The 21,121-nt window shown below is 41.5% G+C and overlaps 1 protein-coding gene across 4 annotated transcripts; it reads left to right on the forward strand.

The window, feature by feature from the left end:
* Positions 1-995: 995 nt before the first annotated feature.
* On the forward strand, positions 996-20,822 carry kdm3b (lysine (K)-specific demethylase 3B). 4 transcript variants are annotated; one of them, XM_023396068.2, is made up of 25 exons: positions 996-1,482; positions 5,901-6,065; positions 6,799-6,912; positions 7,252-7,357; positions 7,911-8,035; positions 8,119-8,178; positions 8,327-9,028; positions 9,138-10,314; positions 10,402-10,618; positions 10,755-10,969; positions 11,134-11,286; positions 11,492-11,599; positions 11,729-11,856; positions 11,951-12,257; positions 12,363-12,616; positions 13,072-13,344; positions 13,505-13,676; positions 13,919-14,009; positions 14,456-14,586; positions 14,713-14,832; positions 15,344-15,367; positions 17,580-17,719; positions 17,977-18,153; positions 18,272-18,406; positions 19,810-20,822. In XM_023396068.2, the coding sequence occupies exons 1-25, from the start codon at positions 1,279-1,281 to the stop codon at positions 19,888-19,890; spliced, it is 5,379 nt and encodes a 1,792-aa protein (XP_023251836.1). In that variant the 5' UTR covers positions 996-1,278; the 3' UTR covers positions 19,891-20,822. The 4 variants fall into 4 exon arrangements, with proteins under 4 accessions (XP_023251836.1, XP_023251837.1, XP_023251838.1 ...); XM_023396069.2 differs by having other exon boundaries at positions 11,954-12,257; XM_023396070.2 differs by having other exon boundaries at positions 9,174-10,314.
* The last annotated feature ends 299 nt before the right edge of the window (positions 20,823-21,121 follow it).

Below are 21,121 nucleotides of genomic sequence, written 5' to 3' on the forward strand. Positions count from 1 at the left end.
ACTACTACTACTACTACTACTACTACTACTACTACTACTACTACTACTACTACATACTATTACTACTACTACTACCTACTACTACTACTACATACTATTACTACTACTACTACCTACTACTACTACTACTACTACCTACTACTACTACTACTACTACCTACTACCTACTACTACTACTACTACTACTACCTACTACTACTACTACTACATACTATTACTACTACTACTACATACTATTACTACTACTACTACTACCTACTACTACTACCACTGCTTTGAATTGTATATGTATGTTTTACATATGCATTGCAATTATCATTTATTATGTTATTCTTTATTTCCAACAAAAATGTCATTGTGTCATTATTTCACACTCGTAAATTAACCATTCTTAAATAAAATAACAGCAATTCCAATAATAATAATAGTAATAATAATAATGATGATATTTATAATAATCGAAAAGGACACTTCTGTGATATGTACCCCCAGGTTTCGTTGCTGTTCAAAACTTTTAAATTGCAATGTTTTGAAATATTTCAACATCTGGAATAAGAGACTGGTTTACACCCGTATGTATGGTGAGCCACCTAAACTGTGAGGCATTTAGCTTGTAGGAAACTGCCTAAACAATAGCTACATGGATTGAATATAAGTCATTTGTTATGTTATGTTAAAATATGTGCTACTTGTCAAAAACAAAAATTAATATCGGCCATGTTCAGATCTTTGCAACAAATATCAACATGATTATCTGTCTCAAAAAATTCAGTAGGATATAGTTTTTTATTTCATTTAAGAGACAGAACTTTTTATTTCTTTATTTTAGGCAAGGTGGTTCACCTCCGCTGTAACACTGCGGAAAACCCTGAAAAACAAAGCATCTTACAGCGCACAGTGCGAACCAGTGCGGTCCGCAGGCCCGCCGCTAGAGGCCGCTGTTTCCACACACACTCGCTCTCTGTGTCCGCAGTGCTGCCTGTCTACGAGGAGTGCGTTTGATTGTTGCAGGGCTCAATGGCGGACAGAGCAGGATAGTCGCGTTAGCACCGAGGACAATAACATCTCGACTCTGTGAATTCCTGGCGTGACTCGGTCCGCCGCTTCGTGCCCGCGGGTGCAACGGGTGAGACAAACTCTCTTGTGCGCTAACGTTGAATATAAAGTCGTTGCAGCCGTTTTCTGCTCGTCTTCTGCCGTACTTGAGTTCCCATCCCAGGCGAAGAAGTTACACTGTTCATGGTGGCTCACTAAAGGCAGCTAGCTTACGAGCAAACCATGGGGGACTCTCTCGAATTGATAGGGAAGCGTCTGCTTTTGCTCCTCGACGACGGCAGGTCCGCGAACGGATCCGAGCCGGAGCAGGCTGCTTGGGCCCGGGACTGGCTCCGGGGGACGGTGCGGGCAGTGAGTGTTATGGGCCTGGCCGCCCCGGAGGTTAGCGGAGAGGCGACAACAACAACCACTGCTGCAGGGCTGACGGTCAGTGTTTACATACAAATGATGCCGTAGTGCATAGCGAGATACCCACTATACATATATAAAATGTGTGCTAGCCATTAAGTAGGGGTTTTTTTAACCTTAATGAGCTCGTTTTTAATCGTCAATGTCCGTACATTTGTCGAAAATTAACGTTAGCTCATGCATATAATAGCTAACTACAAGTCGCAGGCAGTGAGGCGAAGCTAAACTCGAGGCCGGGGATTTTTTGGCCTTTGCTTTGTTCGCTTTTTAGCTTTTTTTAAAACTAATTACATTCAGCTGCAGCAATGTTAATCGTTACCTCGTAGCAATAAATTGCAAAGCGCAGATGCGTTACATCTAATTAAACGGTCACGACATTGTAATAGTTTGGTGTAAAGCAGCAGTGTATAACAGCATTAGCTGCGATAGTCTAGTTAAAGGCCTCGCAAGTTCATATGAGGGTGAACCAGGAATTTCTAAGACTTTACTGTGGGGTTGATCTTGTTAAATGTTCAGACTAACACTAAAGTTTATAATTTAATACAAACTTGAATGAATGAAACTAATATTCCCATGATATGTTTAGTGTAGGTTGTGCAGGGTAGCTACATTGCTGGGTCGTTTGAGTGAGATTTGTGGGGAAAAAAAGGGGTGGTGGGTGACCTACATAAAAGTGCACACTTAATAGTTAAAGGAATGCAGAATTTAATGTGAACACTTGATTTGTACAGGAATTCAATCAATAAAATCATCTAGTTTAACAGTACGTAGGGTGAGGATTAAACAAATTATAAATGTCCACTTTGGCTGTTGTATGTATTAAACAAAGGACAATTCATATTTTTTTTATAGATAATAATCAGTGATGATCCTTTGTGTTGTTGCAGAAATGCACCTTTTATTTGTTGGAAATAAGCAGACAAAACAATGATTTCCTGTAAAGTAGGAGGGTGTATGTTTGTCTCTTGCAGAACAGGACAGGTTCTCTTTTCCTAGATGTACATTCACCAAAATGGGTGTTTGTTGGAAAATTTGATCCATTATTGGTAGAAATTTAATGGGGCTGGTGCTTAGAAATCTTTTTTTTCTGTGAGTGAAATTAGTCTTATGTCCAATTATTTTGAACTTTGACAAGATAGTTGAGACAATTGTGTTGAGGACTGATTCACAGGGATAGAGATACTGTCAAAAACAGGTTCTCTCCCATGTTAGTGTCTACTTTCAAAACCTATTTTCATTACAACAAATAAGTCAAAATGAAGACTATGTAGGACTACACACCTGTTCAGTAAATTTGAAATTCATGTCATTACCATGCTCCATAGAGTATGTAATGGGTCACCAGTAGTCATTTCAGTTTTTGAGCTAAGAAAATAAATATGGGTTTTATGGAAAGTTTTATTTCTCTGATTCCCACCAGCCTCCCGATTGTTACCTGATCTCAACCAACCGGAGCAAATGCCAATTTTCTGATGTAACAGGAGCTTGAAAAATAACCAGCATGGCAACTGGATCCGTAGAAAAAAAAACACAAAAACCTGTTTGTGTGCTAAAACTTTAAAAGCCTTTTAAGGGGCTAGATTAAGTGGTTTGTGAAGAAGATGGCAGTGCAGATTGTTGGCAGAAAGGTCGTGTGTTTTGAGTACAGCTGGGTGATAATCTAAACATATGGGAACGTGACACTAGGTATGTTGATACCAGAACCTTTTTAATAAAAAAGTCCACACAAATTCAGGCAGTAGGTCCAGATACACATTGTTTATCATTCCTTTTAACTATGGAATACTGCACAAGAAAACACTGTTACACCCTTAATTAATATGGACTATAGTATGGCAAAATAATATAAGGAGGTTTGATTTCTGTCAATATTTCCCACCCCTTGCTTAAAGGCTATGTCACCACCTTATGGTACCTCAAGTCTTCAAGTATTACCTTGGTCATTTGTGTACAGATCTGTGATACAGAAATAACTGTATAATAAGCATAATACCTATGCAGCCAGTCAGTGCACTGTTGTTGGTCTTTTTACTTGTCCAGACATCTACAGAACTGTGCAGTGACACCTTATTGAGTTCAACAGGGATTTGTGTTTGATTCATTGTTGAATACTGACTCGGAAAACTCCAAATTTAAACAACCACTTGTCAGTTAATCCTTTCAAAGGTTTGAAAGAAATGTATGATTGATTGACTGTGTGATTGTGATCGGACCAGGGATCTGAATTTTTACATTACATTTTTACGTACATTAAAAACGGGAGTCATTTAAAACTTGTGTTCTGGGCGTCTTTACTTGAAAAGTTGACTGACCTGAATTAAAGGATAGACATATATTTTCAGTTGCCTATGTTGCTATCTAGCTAGCAGATATTTTGGGGTTTTATTTGCTCAGTTTTTTTTTATTCCCATGTCATCTCTCTGCTGCATGGCTACGTAGCCAGCAGTTGTCCTGATGTTATCTCAGAAAGTTTGCTGCCTACAGAATGTTTTTTTACTGGAGCTTTTCAGCTTTGGCACAAGTAACCGCAGTGAAATAAATAGCAACTAAACCCAAGTTTCAGCTTCAATTTAACTTCTCTTTCTCTCTTACTCACTCTACAACTCTTGTTCTTTTTAAATCGAAGCAGGTGGGTAATTGGTTAGTTAGTTGCATCAATGGCGTTAATCAATAACATTTCAAGAAATTCCCACCCTGAGTTTAAACAAATCTGATTTTACTAGAAGCAGCAGTGGGAGTCAGGCACGCTGATAAGTTTCTCACAGCTTTCTCTGTTACATAAAGCAGCTGTAGTCAAAGGCTTAGCGGTGTCTGCTGTGTGTTACTTCTCTCAAATCCACAAAATAATAAACTTCATTTATCTATGTTTTACAACTGTGACAAATACGAGGTGTTGTGGTGTCTCCAGAAAGTGTGATAAAAGTCAGTGGTCAAAAATCTCTCACTCAGCACATGAGCCCAGGTCTGTGTGTTGTGAAGTTAAACCATGTGCAGTTGTTCATTTAAATTTTGAAGTATTGCCCAAGGAGTTTATTGTTCAGTTGGATTATCCATTGTTAATCGGCGCATACCAGTTTCATTCTGTTATTTTAACACAGAAAAGAGGATGCATGACAAAAATATCTTGCATTAAGAGAGATGATTATAGTAAATGCGACATGTTCTTAAAGAATGTCTTTGGACTTCTTAGTGCTCAAAATGCTTGAGTTGAGCTTCTTCTCTGTGATTGTGCTGGGCATCCTGTATGGGTTATTAGTGTCTATCTGTCTGGGTGTTTCTAAGAAAGGCCAGTCATACTCACCCAGGCTACCTAGTTAAATGAAGGATTATGAAAATTTGAGCTTCCCTGATTTGTGCATATCATCTTCTTAATTCAAATAAAACACACTTAACAACCAGTTTGTGTGAAAAAAAACCTAGAATACAGTTACAAAGTATATAACATTAAAAAATACTTTAAGTACAGCAGATACTGCATACTGAATAAATACCATTTTATTTGCATTAAGTCATCAACAGTGGACTCTTATGCTTGAAGCCATTATCTTAATGTTGCCTTTCTAAGGTCTGTGTCTGCCATATAATCATCAAGTTTTTCTTTTTAACAAAAGTAACAAGATAACTGATTGACAGGCACTTCTCCTTATGATCCTGCCAGAGGGACAGTCACCCAGTCAGTCACCTCCTCCTTCTGTGTTATCTAACTTATCCTACTCTGTGTTGCTCTCGCAGTACAAGGCCACTCTGAAGTCTGATTTGTAAAAAATGTGAACAAGATAAAGTTGTGTATGATCATATTGTACCAGTGCGTGACATATACAAACTTAGATGTACACAGATCTGTCGTACTGTTATAAATGGCATGACATGAAAAGTTTACAAACAAAAGGATGACATAAATGGTATTGCGTCATCATTGCCAACCAGGCAACTGAACACTGCTCGTTATAGCCTGTTACATTTCTGTTACCTCCAATGTGGCAACCCACAAATCCAGGCTGGTGCAGCTTTACAAAATCCTCCATTGTTCATTTATGTGTTGTGTTGAAAATGACATCACGATAGCGTTGTGCATCATCGCTATAGTAACGATGCTGCACTAAGTGAGTACTATATGAAGCAGAAAAAGAAGTACCTGGTACAAAAAGCGAGGAGAGTTGTGTCAGTACCATGCGGTGGAAAACTTTTGGAAAAAGTGTCGTTGCAGTTATGAAAATGTGTTGTGTTTCCCAGAAAATGTTAAGTTGAACATGTTTCCACACTGCACTGTATTTTTTAATAATTATATTTACTATAGTTGCTCGAATTTGAGTTTTGATTTAATGAAACGTTTAGTCACCTCCTCAGGTAGCACTCTAGTTCACTAACTGTAGCTGTCTTATATCTGAAAAGTTCTCATGTTTATGTTCTGACTCTCTCCGTTTTTCTAACTGCAGGTGTTTTTAGAGTTTGAGAATGCTTCGCAGCGTTGTTCCTGGGTGCAGGTGTACGATGTAGGGGTGAAAGCTGTGTTGGTAGAAGACTCTATTGTTTGGGCCAATCGGAGTGATGGTACTGGGACTACTGGAGCCCCAGCATCAGCGACTGCCTGGCCTGCTCTGGTGAGTGATCAGTTGGACAGCGGATGTGAGCAAACTGTCTGCTTCATGCATACAACTCAAGCCTTGAAACGATCAAGGCTGCTTGTTGAAGTGGGTCATCAGCACAAGGCTGCCAGATACACTCAGTCCTATTTGGCAATCATAGTTCCATTCAGTAACCTAAGCTCTTAGTTTGGCTTTACGTCGCCTATGACAAATCAAAAATGGATCAATTTATATTTTTAGCCCTGTGGCACAGATTAGATATGTAATGTGAACATGTAATTGTGGAAAACGTTGCATGTAATCTGATATCTTAAAACGTGTTTAAGGTCAATTTTATATGTGGGAATAAATTGACAATAAATTGGATAACTATTGATGTGACTTTGATCTGAATACACATATTTGAATTTCCAGGTCACTGTGATTGATTTGAAAATGAAATTTGCACTTTTCCCCAAACTCTTGTGTCAGACACTTTTAATTTCCCAGGCCTACCTTTCTCGCTGGACTGGGCTCACAACTGTAGTCACAGCTTGTTTCTGTTTGTGCCCAGTGCAGATGGCCATTTTCCCGTGCTTGCGCTTCAGCCTATGTGTTACCTCAGTTAATGTGTCCATGTGGTTATTATGAGCTGAAGAAAAAGATGTAAAAAGGTCATTTTCCTCTGGCCCTTTTGCTGCTGAAGTGAATACAGATTAGTAGTTTTCTACAGGGTCGAAGAATTGAATGGTTTTGTCTTTTCCCTCAGGCCTTCCGCTCCCTTGTGGATAGAGTGGGTTTAGGATCATTGGTTCCTGTGGAGTATTTTGGAAGCAAGAATTTTGAGTTCCTGCCTGATAACAAAACTGTCCAGAGGTTTGAGGTGTGTACGTTTGTTTTACAGTGTTTGTTAATCCTTTAGTAGAAACATTTTCTGCTTCAGCTTCTCAGATATGATTTCCTTGCTCTTTTCTGCTTCTTATGACTGTAAACTGAATACCTTTAGTTTGTGACTGTTTATCAGACACAACAAATATCCTTTTTGTGCAGGACACTTGGCATTTTTAAATTAATACGATGAACCAATGAATTAATAACTGTTAGTTGCAACACTGGCGTTCTTTTCTTTCATGTAATATTCTAGTTTCCCACATTATTGTTCCACATTATTGCTGAACAGCTAGAACTTTTTCAGGACAGTGTGCATTGTGTCCTTCTACAGGTTGATAAAGACATAAGACACCCTTTGCTGTTGGAGCAGCCATCTCTGCAGGCTGCCATCTCCAGCTGGCACACTGACTTTGAACTGCAGGAGATCTTCAGGAAGGGTGAGACTCCACGTTCACAAGTTTTTATGTTGTTTTCCTTTACTACCTCCATGTGTTCTCTGGGGTATTTTGTCTCGATGTTTCATGTGTAATGTTGTAATTTTTGGCACATGCTCAAATTAGTAACACTGGAATTGCTGTTCATTTGAAATGCTTAAACTGGCATTTATCATAGATGTAGTTAAAGAAGATGATGTTAAGCAGTCATGATATTGATGGACTAACAACAGTGACTGCAAATTATTGTGTTTCTGATGCAGAAAATGTTGTTGATAAAGCAAAGTGTAGATTCATCGGATGCAATATGCATCGGATGCCTGCTGCAATAGTTGTCACGGAGATGCAGACTGGATACTGTTGCACAGTGCAGGCAAGATGCTGCTGATGCTGCTTAGCTATTTATGTTGATGCTTTCACTCTTGAAAGAAAACAAATCTATATAATAATTTAAATATGAGTACTAGTGTACCATCTTTTTTACATCCCCTGCATATGTTTTAAATTTACCAAAATGTAATTCATTAACAATTTTTCTCACTGTACTTGCCCTCAGGATCATACACTATTCAAGGACGAAGGGTTCGTGTGTACCAGCCAGAGTTTGAGGAGTGCTGGGCCTTAGGACTGGTCTCACAGCACGACCCCATCTCACACATTATGGAGATTACCTTGGATAAGGTAAATAACGCTTATTTTTTGCCTGAATAAATTCTGGCCATGGTGTTAAAGGATGCCACTTAAATACCACCTTTGTGCTGTAGGGAGAAGAAAATCAGATCGTAGATCCTCGTGTGATACATGTCATGCTGGCAGAGGAGGAGGTAAGGTTTTCATATTATGAACCTAACTATACTGTGTAATTGGTTGTACCCTGCTATATATTTTGTTAAAGTGGTGAAAGTATTTTCAGCTTTGGACTTTTTAAAATGTATTAATAGAACAACTTCTTAACATTTTCTTCCTTTTTAGCTTGGCAAGAATGGGCGGCGAAGGAAGGACAGTGAAACAATGAAGGCTGACAGTGGACGCAGACGTAGGACTGCCTCCGAAGGTGAGGATGACTTGAACTTGAAACGTTTTAAAGGAGCAGGAGACGCGGGAGCTGATGCACAAAACTGTGGTGACTCCAACAAAACCCCAGTGGATGGGATGGGGATCTGGGTTGGAGACTCCGGCGAAAGAGTCAGCAGCACAACCAAAAACGGAAGCTCTTCAGAAGGAAGCTTTCCTCAGGGCAGAGTGTCATCCCCCAACACCAATTCCTCACTCCAAATGGACCAATCAAATGCTACTCCTCCTCGTTATCCAGCCCACGTCAAAGAAAACGGTCGCTCACTCTCCACACAAGGGGCAGCAGACTCCACCACCAACGTTACCCTCACCCCCACCCCTCCTCCCCTCAAACCAGCCCCCTCTCCCTTCTCCACCACATCTTTTCCTTCACTAGGCCAGATGCCAAGCCTGGTCCCTGGTGCTCCTGCCCCCAAGGCCTCCCCATCCCCCCAGCCAGACCGAGAGGAGGCCTCCCAGTCGGCCTTTTCCAAAACAGCTGCTCTTGTTTCCCCGGGCCCTGTCACCATTTCTTGGTCACATGACAGTGTCCCTAGTGTGGCACTTTCTGCCTCTGTGGGTTTTAGTCCTAAAGCCCCCACCTGGGGAAGCCAGACTGAGGTAAGAAAATCAATATGATCAATACCGTCAGTACCATTATGTGATTTCACCATAGTTTTGTATCTGTTGTTAATATCATTTTACTTCACCATATTGTTTTGTTTCTCAGGGCTCTAAAACTGCCTTGGGTTTTCGTTTGCCTCAGGCTGTGCCCGCTGCTCCTGTATTTGGAGACGTTACCTCTCAGACCAATGGAGCTCCTACCACTACCACAACCTCCCAGGATGCTCCCCGGCCTTTTGGCTTTGGCTTTGGTGGAGCAAAGAACGAGACTCAATCCCAGCAAGACCAAAACTTGTTTTTCCAGTGCATGACCCAGAATTCAGGCTCCAGTCCAAGCCTAACTGCTGGTCAGACCCAATCCAAGGACACCAATTACTTCACCGCAGTGTCTGAGAGCCTGAGTAAAGAGCCCCCAAGCCTTTTCAAGCCTGCAACCTCCACTGAAGGGCTGAAAAAGCCTGAGCAGCCCAAAGTGCCTGAGACCCATCCAACGGGAAATGGTGTGCTCAACAAATCATCACCAGCCTTCCAGGGCATGGGTGGCTCTGCAGTAGGAAGAGGCTCGGGTCTAAGTGTTGGTGGTCAAAGTACTTCCAAGAAGAGCAGTAATAATGGAACTTCAGCGGGGGGCTTAGGACTGCAATCTGGTTTTAATACTTCAGATAGCCACCAGAACCTTTTTCTGCAAGCCTCACAAGAGCCTACTAATCCATTTCTGGCATATGGGGACAAAACCTCCCACACGCCCTTTGCTGGACTCAGTGGGGCTGAGCCACAGACCCTGGGTCCTGCCTCAGACAGCAAGCCAAACCTCTTCACTATGGCAGAGCCACCTAAGGGGATTCTGTCTTCCCCTTTCCCAGCACTCTCAGCAGCTGCTTCACCGAGCTCTTCCTCCTCTCCTGCACCAGCTTCATCTCAGAGGTCACAGAGTGAGGGGGCTGTGACAAAGGAGGAGCAAGAGGCTGGAGAGATGCCTACATCCACCTCAGGCTGCCCCATGTTTGGAAGCACTGGCCCTGGTGGAATGGAGGAAGTGCCCGTGTCCTTTGACCAGAGCCAGTCTCAGAAGTTTACCCTGGAGGAAAGAGGCCATTCATCCAAACGTGACTCTGACTCTAGCAGCAACAGTGACCTGTCAGACCTGAGTGAGAATGAGGAAGGCCTGGAGAAAGGCCAAGTCCCAGGAGGGCCACCACACCCTGCCAAGGATGGGGCCATGTTGCAGAAAACTAAAGTCCAAGGGGCTTCTAAGAGCCGTCCACGTAACAAGCCTTTCAAAGGTAAGTCTTATCCACTGTTAGGAACCTTCTGAATCCTTTGTGGTAACAAACTGAGCAACCGAATTAACACCAAGTTGTTTCCTCCAGTGGGCCAGTCTGTGTTAAAAGACCAGAGCAAGGTGCGTCGTTTGAAGCAGTCTGGTGAGTCCTTTCTCCAGGATGGTTCCTGCATCAATGTGGCCCCTCACTTGCACAAGTGCCGCGAGTGCCGCCTGGAGCGTTACCGTAAATATCGGAATACAGACGAAGACAGCGATGATGACGATGACCCAAATGTAGCCTGTCGTTTCTTCCACTTCAGAAGGTGTGGATTATATGATGGTTGTTGCAATATTGTCTAACTTTGTGTTAGAGTATCATAAAGAGCAGTTATCAGAATAAATTATGCTATCATTAGAAACTATGATTTATTGAATTTTTTTTTTTTCCCCTGTGACCAGGTTGGCTTTCACTCGTAAAGGTGTACTGCGTGTAGAAGGCTTCCTGAGTCCTCAGCAGAGTGACTCCATGGCTATGGGACTGTGGCTACCTGCACCAGCTGTCCAAGAGGGGCTTGACCTCGATACATCCAAGTACATCCTGGCCAATGTGGGAGACCAGTTCTGCCAGTTGGTCATGTCTGAGAAGGAAGCCATGATGATGGTGGAACCTCACCGTGAGTATAAAGGCATCTCGCTGATCTTGTCCGAGCTCATGTTTTCTTCACATTTAGTGTCTTGTCTTGTGCTTTCGTCCTACATTTTTGTCTCCACACTCAACCTGTCAGAAGTGTCAAGTGTGTAATCCTGTTTATTTTTTTTCCTTTGGCTTGTCCTTCAGAGAAAGTGGCGTGGAAACGTGCCGTGCGAGGCGTCAGAGAAATGTGTGACGTGTGTGAGACCACCCTGTTCAACATCCACTGGGTCTGCCGCAAGTGTGGCTTTGGAGTGTGTCTTGACTGCTATCGACTCCGCAGGAACAGGCCAAGGGAGGGTGAGTCATTACAGTGACATTTAGAGTTTAAGTTAACCTGTTAACTACATCGTTACTGTGTTAACCTAACTTGTTTTCTTTTGTTGTGTTTTATTTATTTATTTTATTACAATAACAGAAACATGTTGACAAGGTTGATACTTAGTGACGTGTTTTTAGGGTTAGTGCTTTTGAAACTCACAGGCTAACATGTTCTTTCCTTTAGATGTAGATGAAGGTCCGGAGGATGAGGTTTTCTCATGGTTGAAATGTGCCAAAGGTCAACCTCATGAGCCACAGAACCTCATGCCTACGCAGATTATACCCGGGACAGGTAACATTTACATCATGATTGAATCATAAATCTATAAATCCACAGCCCACGAGCATCAAGTATTAAATATGATATTGTGTGGGTATAATAAAAGCTGTAATGACTGATTTCATTGCCTTTCTCTTTTAGCTCTTTACAACATAGGAGACATGGTTCATTCAGCAAGGGGCAAGTGGGGTATAAAGGCCAATTGTCCCTGTGCCAGTAGACACACCAAGCCTCTAGTGCGCCCTAGTGCTCCCAATGGGATTTCACAGGTACTTTTGTGCTACAGCATCCTTCTCTGAGTCTGTATTTCTCTATTTTAAGTGTTAACTTGAAGGCTCTAACATCTGGTGGTGCTTGTCTCAGCAGTCTACAACGAGCGGTGGTGGTGGCGGTGGCCTTGCAGCTGCAGCTTCAGGTATTGGCACCACTCCAAAAGCAGAGGGAGAAGTGTTGGCGATTAAAACAGAAACTACACAAACAGCAGCACCATCAGACAGTGGGGGTGGGGAAAGTGTGGGCAGTACTAGTAACTCCACCAGTGGTACATCCTCCCCCTGTAACCTCACCCAGTCCTCTGCCAAGGAGTCACGCTCATCAGGAGAGGGCAACAGCTCTGCTCTGCATTGGCTGGCAGACTTGGCCACACAGAAAGCCAAGGATGACACCAAGGGTAAGTAGGAAAGAGGCAATGTAGAGTCAGTATAATCTAGGCGCATAAAAAGGTCAGAATCTATAGTTAAGTTGAAGTCACCATCTTCTTGCCATCTTCTTCCAGAATCCGGTTCACTTCGCTCCATGATGAGTCGAGACAGCCGGCCTCCCTTTGGCCTGGACTCACTCAGTGCCCTGTCAAAGCCTTCTGCTTCTAGCCCTAAGTTATTTAACAGCCTGTTACTGGGCTCCAGCATGGCCCAGTCTAAACCTGAAGGTTCCAGTCTCCGGGATCTGCTCAACTCCGGACCGGGCAAACTCCCCCAGGGCCCTGGAGAAAGTGGGGTACCATTCCCCTCAGTCTTTACCTCAGCAGGTGTACGTATTAACCTTTATTATTCCATGTAGGTTTATGAAGTGGTCCAAGTGTACACGTCTTTTCAAAATTTATGTCTGTTTACGTATGGAAAGTTTTCTTACAATGCAGAACAGGCACATCTCTCCTACATCCCACATTTTTTGAGCACTATTGTTCTTATTGTTTGTTTCATTGTTCATATTTTTGTTTTATATCTTAAATTTGTGTTTATCTTATATTCTTATACTTCTTCTCAGTTTTATTTTGTTTTATTTTATGAACTGAATTGATTACAAATTGTGTTACTGCCATCTGCTGGTGTAGTAATGAACCAGAACTTTTAATTTGAAAATGCCATGGTGCAAACTACAAAAAAGGGGGTTACTTCCAAAGAAAATAGAGGCTTTTACTTCAAATGAATCACCTTTAAGTACAACTACATAGCTGAATAACAAAATCCTCTTTCGCCTGTCAGAGTGACAAGCTGAAGAGCAGCCTCCCGAACTTCCTGGATCACATCATCGCCTCCGTGGTGGAGACCAAGAAGGCAGAAGGCCGTCGCACTGGGGCCTCTGAAGGTGGCGAGCTTGGTGTATTGGGTGGTCGCAAGGATGGAGTAATGGGCTTAAGTGTTTTAGAACCACATACCTCACACTCGTGGCTCTGTGATGGACGGCTCCTCTGCCTACAGGATCCCAGCAACAGCAACAACTGGAAGATCTTCAGGGAGTGCTGGAAGCAGGGACAAGTAAGAACAACAATTACTGAAACTCGATTTTCTGCAGGATGATGATGATGAAATATGGCAATGCCAGATAGTTGGCTGTCAGAGAAACATGGGTTTAACTTTTACTGCATTGCATTCTGTTGCTTTGTCATTTGTCTAATCTCTTCTCCTTTGTGTCCAGCCTGTGTTGGTGTCAGGGATACATAAACGCCTGAAAGCTAATTTGTGGCGGCCGGAAGCCTTCAGTGAGGAGTTTGGAGACCAGGATGTAGACCTGGTCAACTGCAGAAACTGTGCTATCATCTCTGATGTGAAGGTGCGAGACTTCTGGGACGGCTTCCAGGTCATCTCGAGTGAGTATTCTAACTATTTTTGCTGAATGATTAGTTGGATACTTTGCCTGCAGAGAGTATTCAGCCAACGATTAGTAAACCACTTAATGATTAGGGTGAATTAATAAAAGAGTTAGAGAGTATTTGTAAAATCTCTGTAGATGAACTATCCAAATAAATGTTACCAATTATTCTTCTTTGTTGTTTGGATTGATGTGCCAGCCACTATGTTACGATGACTAATGTGTTTTTTGTAAATGCAGAGCGACTGCAAGATGCTGACGGCCAGCCCATGGTGTTGAAGTTAAAGGATTGGCCTCCAGGTGAAGACTTCAGGGACATGATGCCCACACGGTGAGGAACCCAGAAATATGTTGCTTTTTATGTCTCTTGTGTATTTGTTCACAAATGTGCATTACACTAATTGTATGTAATAATAACATATACTATCTGAGGTTATTTTATATAAATTGAATATACATGCACAATATACACAATTAAATGAGATTCATAAATATCTTGCTAAAATGAGTTCACGGTTTTTAAATCACATCATTTAATGGCTGGCACATATGGATTCAGCTGTATTCATTCATGGATTTTTGAGCCATTACAGGATCCTGATAATTTAATGATATGTATCTCATTTCGGTATCTTCACATGCTCTTAAACGTATTGAAATGTGGAATAACCACCATATTTTGGTCATAATACTATTTCCACACGAGCCACGTGAACATCGTGGAACACATTTGCATCATCAGTCATTTATTTGATTCATTTCACATACTTTTCCCAGGTTTGACGATCTGATGGATAACCTCCCCTTGCCTGAGTACACAAAAAGAGACGGTCGTCTTAACCTTGCCGCCCGTCTGCCCAACTTTTTTGTGCGTCCTGACCTCGGTCCTAAGATGTACAACGCCTATGGTGAGAAGGATTGGCCAAATTATTCATTACCTGTCAACTCACTTAGATGTCTCTTTCTTCACTTTCTTCCATTATATTCTGTATTTGTCTTCATCTCCTCTCTCCCGCTGTCCGTTTCTCCCTCAGGGTTAATCTCGACTGAAGACAGGAAGGTGGGAACCACGAACCTCCATCTGGACGTATCTGATGCAGTCAACGTCATGGTCTATGTCGGCATCCCCCAAGGAGACGGTGACCAGGATCAAGGTCAGTGAACATAAACACACCCTGTGTCTCTCTCCCTGTCTGTCATGGTCTTTCTCTCTGTGTCTCTCTCTCTCTCTCTCACACACACACACACACACACACACACACACACACACTCACGTGTAACACTTGTAGCACCACATCATTAATTGAGCCACTAAATGTTATCAAAGCACTAATTACTTTCCAAAAGCAATAATAATTTTAGTATGCAAAATGCAATTTACAATGTTATTTGCAAATTATTTGATTTTCTTCCCCTTATCCAAGACATTCTGTAGAATATAATATAAAAGAAAAAACTTGTTTCAAACATTGGATATTACTCATTTATCCTTCGTCTCACTAATCTCTCCCAAACAATCTTGTAGAATATTTTCAGAGCTGTCTTCTGAACATCATGCTTATATTGTTTTAGTTCGTCCAGGCTTGAAACGCTTGGATAGGACCGTGAAAAGACCCTCCAGTGGGTCTCACTCATTTACATTGTGGCAAAATTTCTCATTCACAGAGGCAGATATCTCTGGACGCAAAGGTCTGTAGACTTTAAATTGTATCACTTCTGTAGCATGCCCTTCTTCTTGACTAACTCCCCTTCTTCACTCCTCCACCCCATCCTTCTGTTATTATCTGTGCAGTAGGGGCCAGAGCAATGGGACCCATCTGTCAGTTTGTACTGGGGCATATTTTGTACCCTGTTCTACATTTCTATGTAAATGCCACATTTATTTACACCTTAACTGAATTAACAGATGGTATTGAAATTCTTGTTGTTGCCCTTTTAATTTCTACAGTTTCTTCTTCTGAGTTGATTTCAGGGTTAGGGTTATGAAATATGTGTACGGTTTGAGTTCCATGCAGTAACGTGACGTCAATGAATTGACATGGAGTTCAAACAAGATCTCATATAATTACAGCAGTGGGAGTATCTTCAGTTTAGCTTTGGGTGAGCTGTGCTCTGGTCCTTACACTATGAGAGAAAAGTTTGAATGAAGGGCATCTAGAATTGGCATCCCTATTTCCTCCCAGGCTTCCTCTCACTCATCACAGTGACACTGAGACACACCCAACAGTATGATCGCAGGCATGCAGATGTCATACACAAGCTTCCCCCTTAATAGTCGAACAAATGTTTATCAGAAGGTCTTGTCTTAGTTGACCAGGATTTGATTGGTTGGTTGCAGAGAAAAATAAATCAAATCAAAATCAAACCACTGGTTCCAGCAGTTATTAGATAGTAATGTAACCAAGCTAACTGGATGTATTCAGTAATAAAATAATAAACGAGACATAGAGACGTAGTATAGCAATTTCTTTATTTGCCTAAGGTGCATGTCTGACAAATGGGGCAAGCCAACAACTCCTGGCCCAGGCACACTAACTCAAATATCGAAACACATAGGAAACAGAGGACAGTCTGCTACGGCAATTACATGCCACTCGTTCAGGCCGGAACTCCAAAGTGTGGGATCATTTTGAGAGGATAAAGGACGACCCGAAGAAGGTGACATGCAAACTCTGAAAGAAAACATTTGTTAATCTCAAACATGGCTTATCATTTGAAACATGTAAGTGGCCTGACGTTAGCCACTTGGAATATCAGCATGGCTGCTCGCTCTTGCATTCACCTTGCAGGTTGTTCATTTTGAATCAATACAGCTTTAGCCGGCGTCTTGCTTCATGCATTCACTTGTAAGATTTATAAACAATAATTAGTGTTCCAGTATACACCCAACAGACACTGTTGTCGTCAGATGCACGCACATGATTAGAAAGCAAAGAGAAACATCGGGAATAAGAGGCCTTTGGCTGACCAAAGGCATAGGTCCACTGAAGCAAATACATAAGTGATTAATGTGTTTGTTTTCACTCACCATCTTTCTGAACAACTCGTGAATCCGTTCTAAAATGGGATGTTAATACTCTTGCAGTCAGTAGTGTTACAGTAGCTGCTCTGTACAATCAACCTTAGGCTGTGGATGTGAATGTTGTGTCAGTAAGTGTGATTGTGTAGTGTGTAACTTTTCCTTTTCTTTGCCCCAGTGGTTCTCAACTGGTCCAACCACAGGATCCATATATGTTTGTAGTCACACCTCAAACATTGACAAATTGAACCATTTTCATTGATTTCTCAAAATTATTAGTTCTATAACCTGCAATGCTTTTGTGCCTCAGCAACATTATTCCTCTTGTGGCTTTGTCATGTTTTTGCCAAAGGCATGTTTTCTTTTTTTTTTATCACAGTTCTTTGGGGGGAAACACACAGGACTGCTGCTTGGAATGTTTGTCATGACAGCCACATGATGCAGCTGTAGACAGCGGTTTAATAGCAGCTGTGGTAAATATGTCCACTTCTGAATTAAACTGCTATGGCACTTAATCCTGCAGTCCACTTATAATGGACTTGTGACCCATTTCAGGGCCACACACCACCAGTTGAGAACTACAGCCCTGTGCCAACAGTATGATGGATGTACATTAATTTAGTTGTTTAAGAGTTATGTTATGAAAGATGGGAAATGCATCTTGACAGTTCATGTCACTGTCTCTGAATAGAGGCTTGATACAATTAGAGACAGTAGTGTTTAAGTAATGCTGAATTATCAGCAACCACAGCTCTGAAGTGAATTCATGAGGCCAATTAAGAAGAAACCTTTACTAAAAAATCCTTTCATCAAAGAGACAATGCTGTTGACCCTTTGGTGCCCTGTATGTCTGTGCGTTGTTGTTTATGTCTGGTCTACCAGAGGTCATGACCACCATCGAGGAGGGCGATGTGGATGAAATGACGAAGCGAAGGGTGTACGAGGGAAAGGAGAAACCTGGAGCACTCTGGCACATCTACGCTGCCAAGGATGCTGAGAAGATCAGAGAACTGCTCCGCAAGGTCAGTAGCATCTGATCTCTCAAGCTTTACTATCATTGGCTGAACATGTGACATATTTTGACCTCAGACCCAGGGTCCTTTACAAAGACAGTGTTGCACTACCTACGACCTGATGTCACAGGTCCGTACACAGCCATTGCAATGTACAAAAATCAGAGATATCATCAGCTGGTTTCCAGCAACAACCAAAAATATTCGTGTGGTTCAGATTAATCACTTGCATTATGTCTGGTATGGTTTATCTACATCTGTGTCAGGTGGGAGAGGAGCAGGGTCAAGAAAACCCTCCAGACCATGACCCCATTCACGACCAGAGCTGGTACCTGGACCAGGTGCTCCGTCGCAGGCTCTATGAAGAATATGGCGTCCAGGGCTGGGCCATTGTACAGTTCTTAGGAGATGCTGTATTCATCCCTGCTGGAGCGCCGCACCAGGTCAGACTGAGAACCTGCTTTACATAGCTCATCATCTATGAATGTTCCATGATTCATGTCTGTGTTATCTTATCTCGCTAACACATTTGTTCATTCATTCATGCTCTTCCCCTCCCAGGTGCACAACCTGTACAGCTGTATCAAAGTGGCCGAGGACTTTGTTTCTCCTGAACATGTGAGGCACTGTTTCAGACTGACCCAGGAGTTCAGACACCTGTCCACTACTCATACAAACCACGAAGACAAGCTACAGGTTGGCGTGTATTTCTTACATGTAGTTCACTGTCACATTCCCATTTATGTAACTAGAGAATGATCTTTGTTTAGTGTTGTTCCTAAGCAGTACTCCACAGTTTATGTAACTCTATGTTCACATCTTTATAATCTGCTGGTCTGAAGTTCAAGAGGAGTCTTCAATTCAGGCTAGGTTTATTAGTTGCTTAGAGGAATTAAATAAAAGTATGAACTGATGGAAATCAAGTTCAACCAATACAATTTATATCATACTGAAAAAAGGAACGCAGCAAAATGAAATATCAGTACATTCCAAGCAGCTTATAACTACATGTTGGCTTATAGCAATTTTTATTTTTAAATCCATTTTCTTCAAGAATGTATGTGTTGGGCTGAATCTTTCCTTTTAGTGAAGTGAATTTTAAAATCTTTCAAACAGCACATGAAGGTGCCTTTAGGAAGAGTAGTAAGCAGAAACTATTTTTTACCTGCCTTAATGCTGCAGGCAAATGTGTGCCTTAGGATACATCAACACTACTACATTTTCATTTTAAAACGAAAACGATCTCTGTCCATAAGACTTAGTGGTTCGGATGTAGCCTTAAACATGTGCACGCTGGTAGCAGAGTGGTACAAGAGCAAGAATAAGTGATGGAGGCATACGTTTGTCGGTTTGTGATATCAAACTGTAATTAATATCAGTGAAATTCTTCTGACAGGATTCTGTTAAGAAATGTCGTAACGGACAGTAACCAACGATGGATATCTCCATTGCATGTATCATTAAAGGAATCTTAAATAGCCATAGCAACAAAATAAGTTTCTGAAGAACGGTTTTGAAGCTCAGAGTGGGTTGTTCTGCCGTCGCCATCTTGCCAGTACCTGACTTCGGCCAAACTCCCGGCTAATCCAAAAATGAGTAAAGAGGCGGGGTCTGCGTGGAGCTGAGACTTTGGTACATGCCAGCTTGTGGCAATCACTCAACCAACTGTCACTCTATGTGGCACGCCCTCAATTATGCTGAACTTTAAGCCTTAATAAAATTAGTGATTTATATAAAAATTCACCCCCCATACACTTGTCATGAAGGAGTAAATTAGCCATACAGACCAAACTGTTTTTTGTAACAGGCTGTAAACATGTTTATTTCTGCTGTGAAGTTGGGCATTTTAACATGGGCGTCTATGGGGATTGACTCACTTTTTGAGCCGGTCTCAAATGGCCATTCGAAGAAGTGCAGTTTTTAGTACTTCCATGTAAGCTACACTTCAGCCTGGGAGGTTACCTCTTGGTTTGCACTTGTATTGAGGAAAGTCAAACAATACCCAACCCTAGTCAGTTTGAGGTGTTATTGTTCTGAGAGAGGAGATTGTTTCCATGTCTGTCACTGTTTTAACAGACTTTTCCTGTCATCTTCCTCAGGTGAAGAACATCATCTATCATGCAGTGAAGGATGCTGTTGGGACACTGAAGGCCCATGAACCTAAACTAGCACGCCCTTAGTTCCTCTCACTTAACAACCCAAGACAACCAGCCTCTGAAGACCACTCCACTACGTACACACACACAGTATACATTACATACCTACATGCACACGTACAAGCTGCAGAGTGCAGAGTACAAAGATAGAGTGTAGGTTTTTGGAGGGCAGTGAAGATTTGTTTTTGGGAAAGAGAACATTTATTTTGGGGAGGGATTAGACTGGGAGGGGCTAGACACTGCTTCGATGAAGGAAGTCCTTTATCGCTGTTACACAGTACGCTCAAACTCGTCTTGTTGTTTTCCTTTTTCTTTTTTTTTTTTCTTTTTTTTTTCAATTAACTCTGTATTTAAGGTCAGTGTGTTTGTTCTGTTGTTCTCATTGTATATGTATGAAGTGAGAGTAAGGGAGGTAAAAGCTGACGTGCCTTTGGAGCAGAGGTTCAGCTACCACATAAACGACTGACAAAATGTGAGTACTGGTTTAACTTTCCTATTTTGATGACGTTGATATAATTTTTTTTCAATAGGAGAGAGGTTAACCTGTTTTTGTAGATTTTTTTTTGTTGTTGTTGGAGTTTTTAAACAGCTGATTGCTTCTGCCCTCTGTGGCTGAAATGAATTTGCGAAGCAGCCAGTGAAGGGAAGCAGACCAAAGTTTTGTACTTTTAGTTTTTTTATTTTGGTTTTAGAGTAAGAAGTCTTTTCTTTTTGTACACCACAAGGTAATGATCAGAAGGACTTCATAGAGGGCGCTTTTGTTTTTTGTTTTTTTTTAAGTCATGGGTTTGGTCACCAATCTGTCCCATGGGCTGAGTGAACTGAAGACTTCCAACAACATTGTTCAAGAATCACAATTGCAGCTGAACAGAACTACTGGCCATTAACATTGTATCAATATATATATTGATCTTAGCAGTCTGTTTGATTTTTCACAATAAAGTTTACAAAAATTACTGTTTGCTTGATGTGTATTTTTACTCACCAAAGCTCTTTGCATGTGCTGCCAGGGTATCTATAAGACATGGGAAAACTATTCAAACATCTGAAATAGGGCTTTAACTAACAGTTATTTTCACTATCAATTCATTTATTATTTTTTGATTCATTTCAGATCCTGAGGTGATGTCAGATTGCTTGTTTTGAACCAACAGTCCAATAAAGATAATAGGTTTACAATGATACCAAACAGATATTTCCTAACATTTGGGAGCAAATACTTTGAATTCTGCCAATAAATAACAATCACTCATTA

Source organism: Seriola lalandi, unplaced genomic scaffold, assembly GCF_002814215.2.
Source record: "Seriola lalandi dorsalis isolate HSWRI2012SDOR001 ecotype SW California unplaced genomic scaffold, Sedor1 jcf7180002054973, whole genome shotgun sequence".
Classification (NCBI taxonomy): Eukaryota; Metazoa; Chordata; class Actinopteri; order Carangiformes; family Carangidae; genus Seriola; species Seriola lalandi.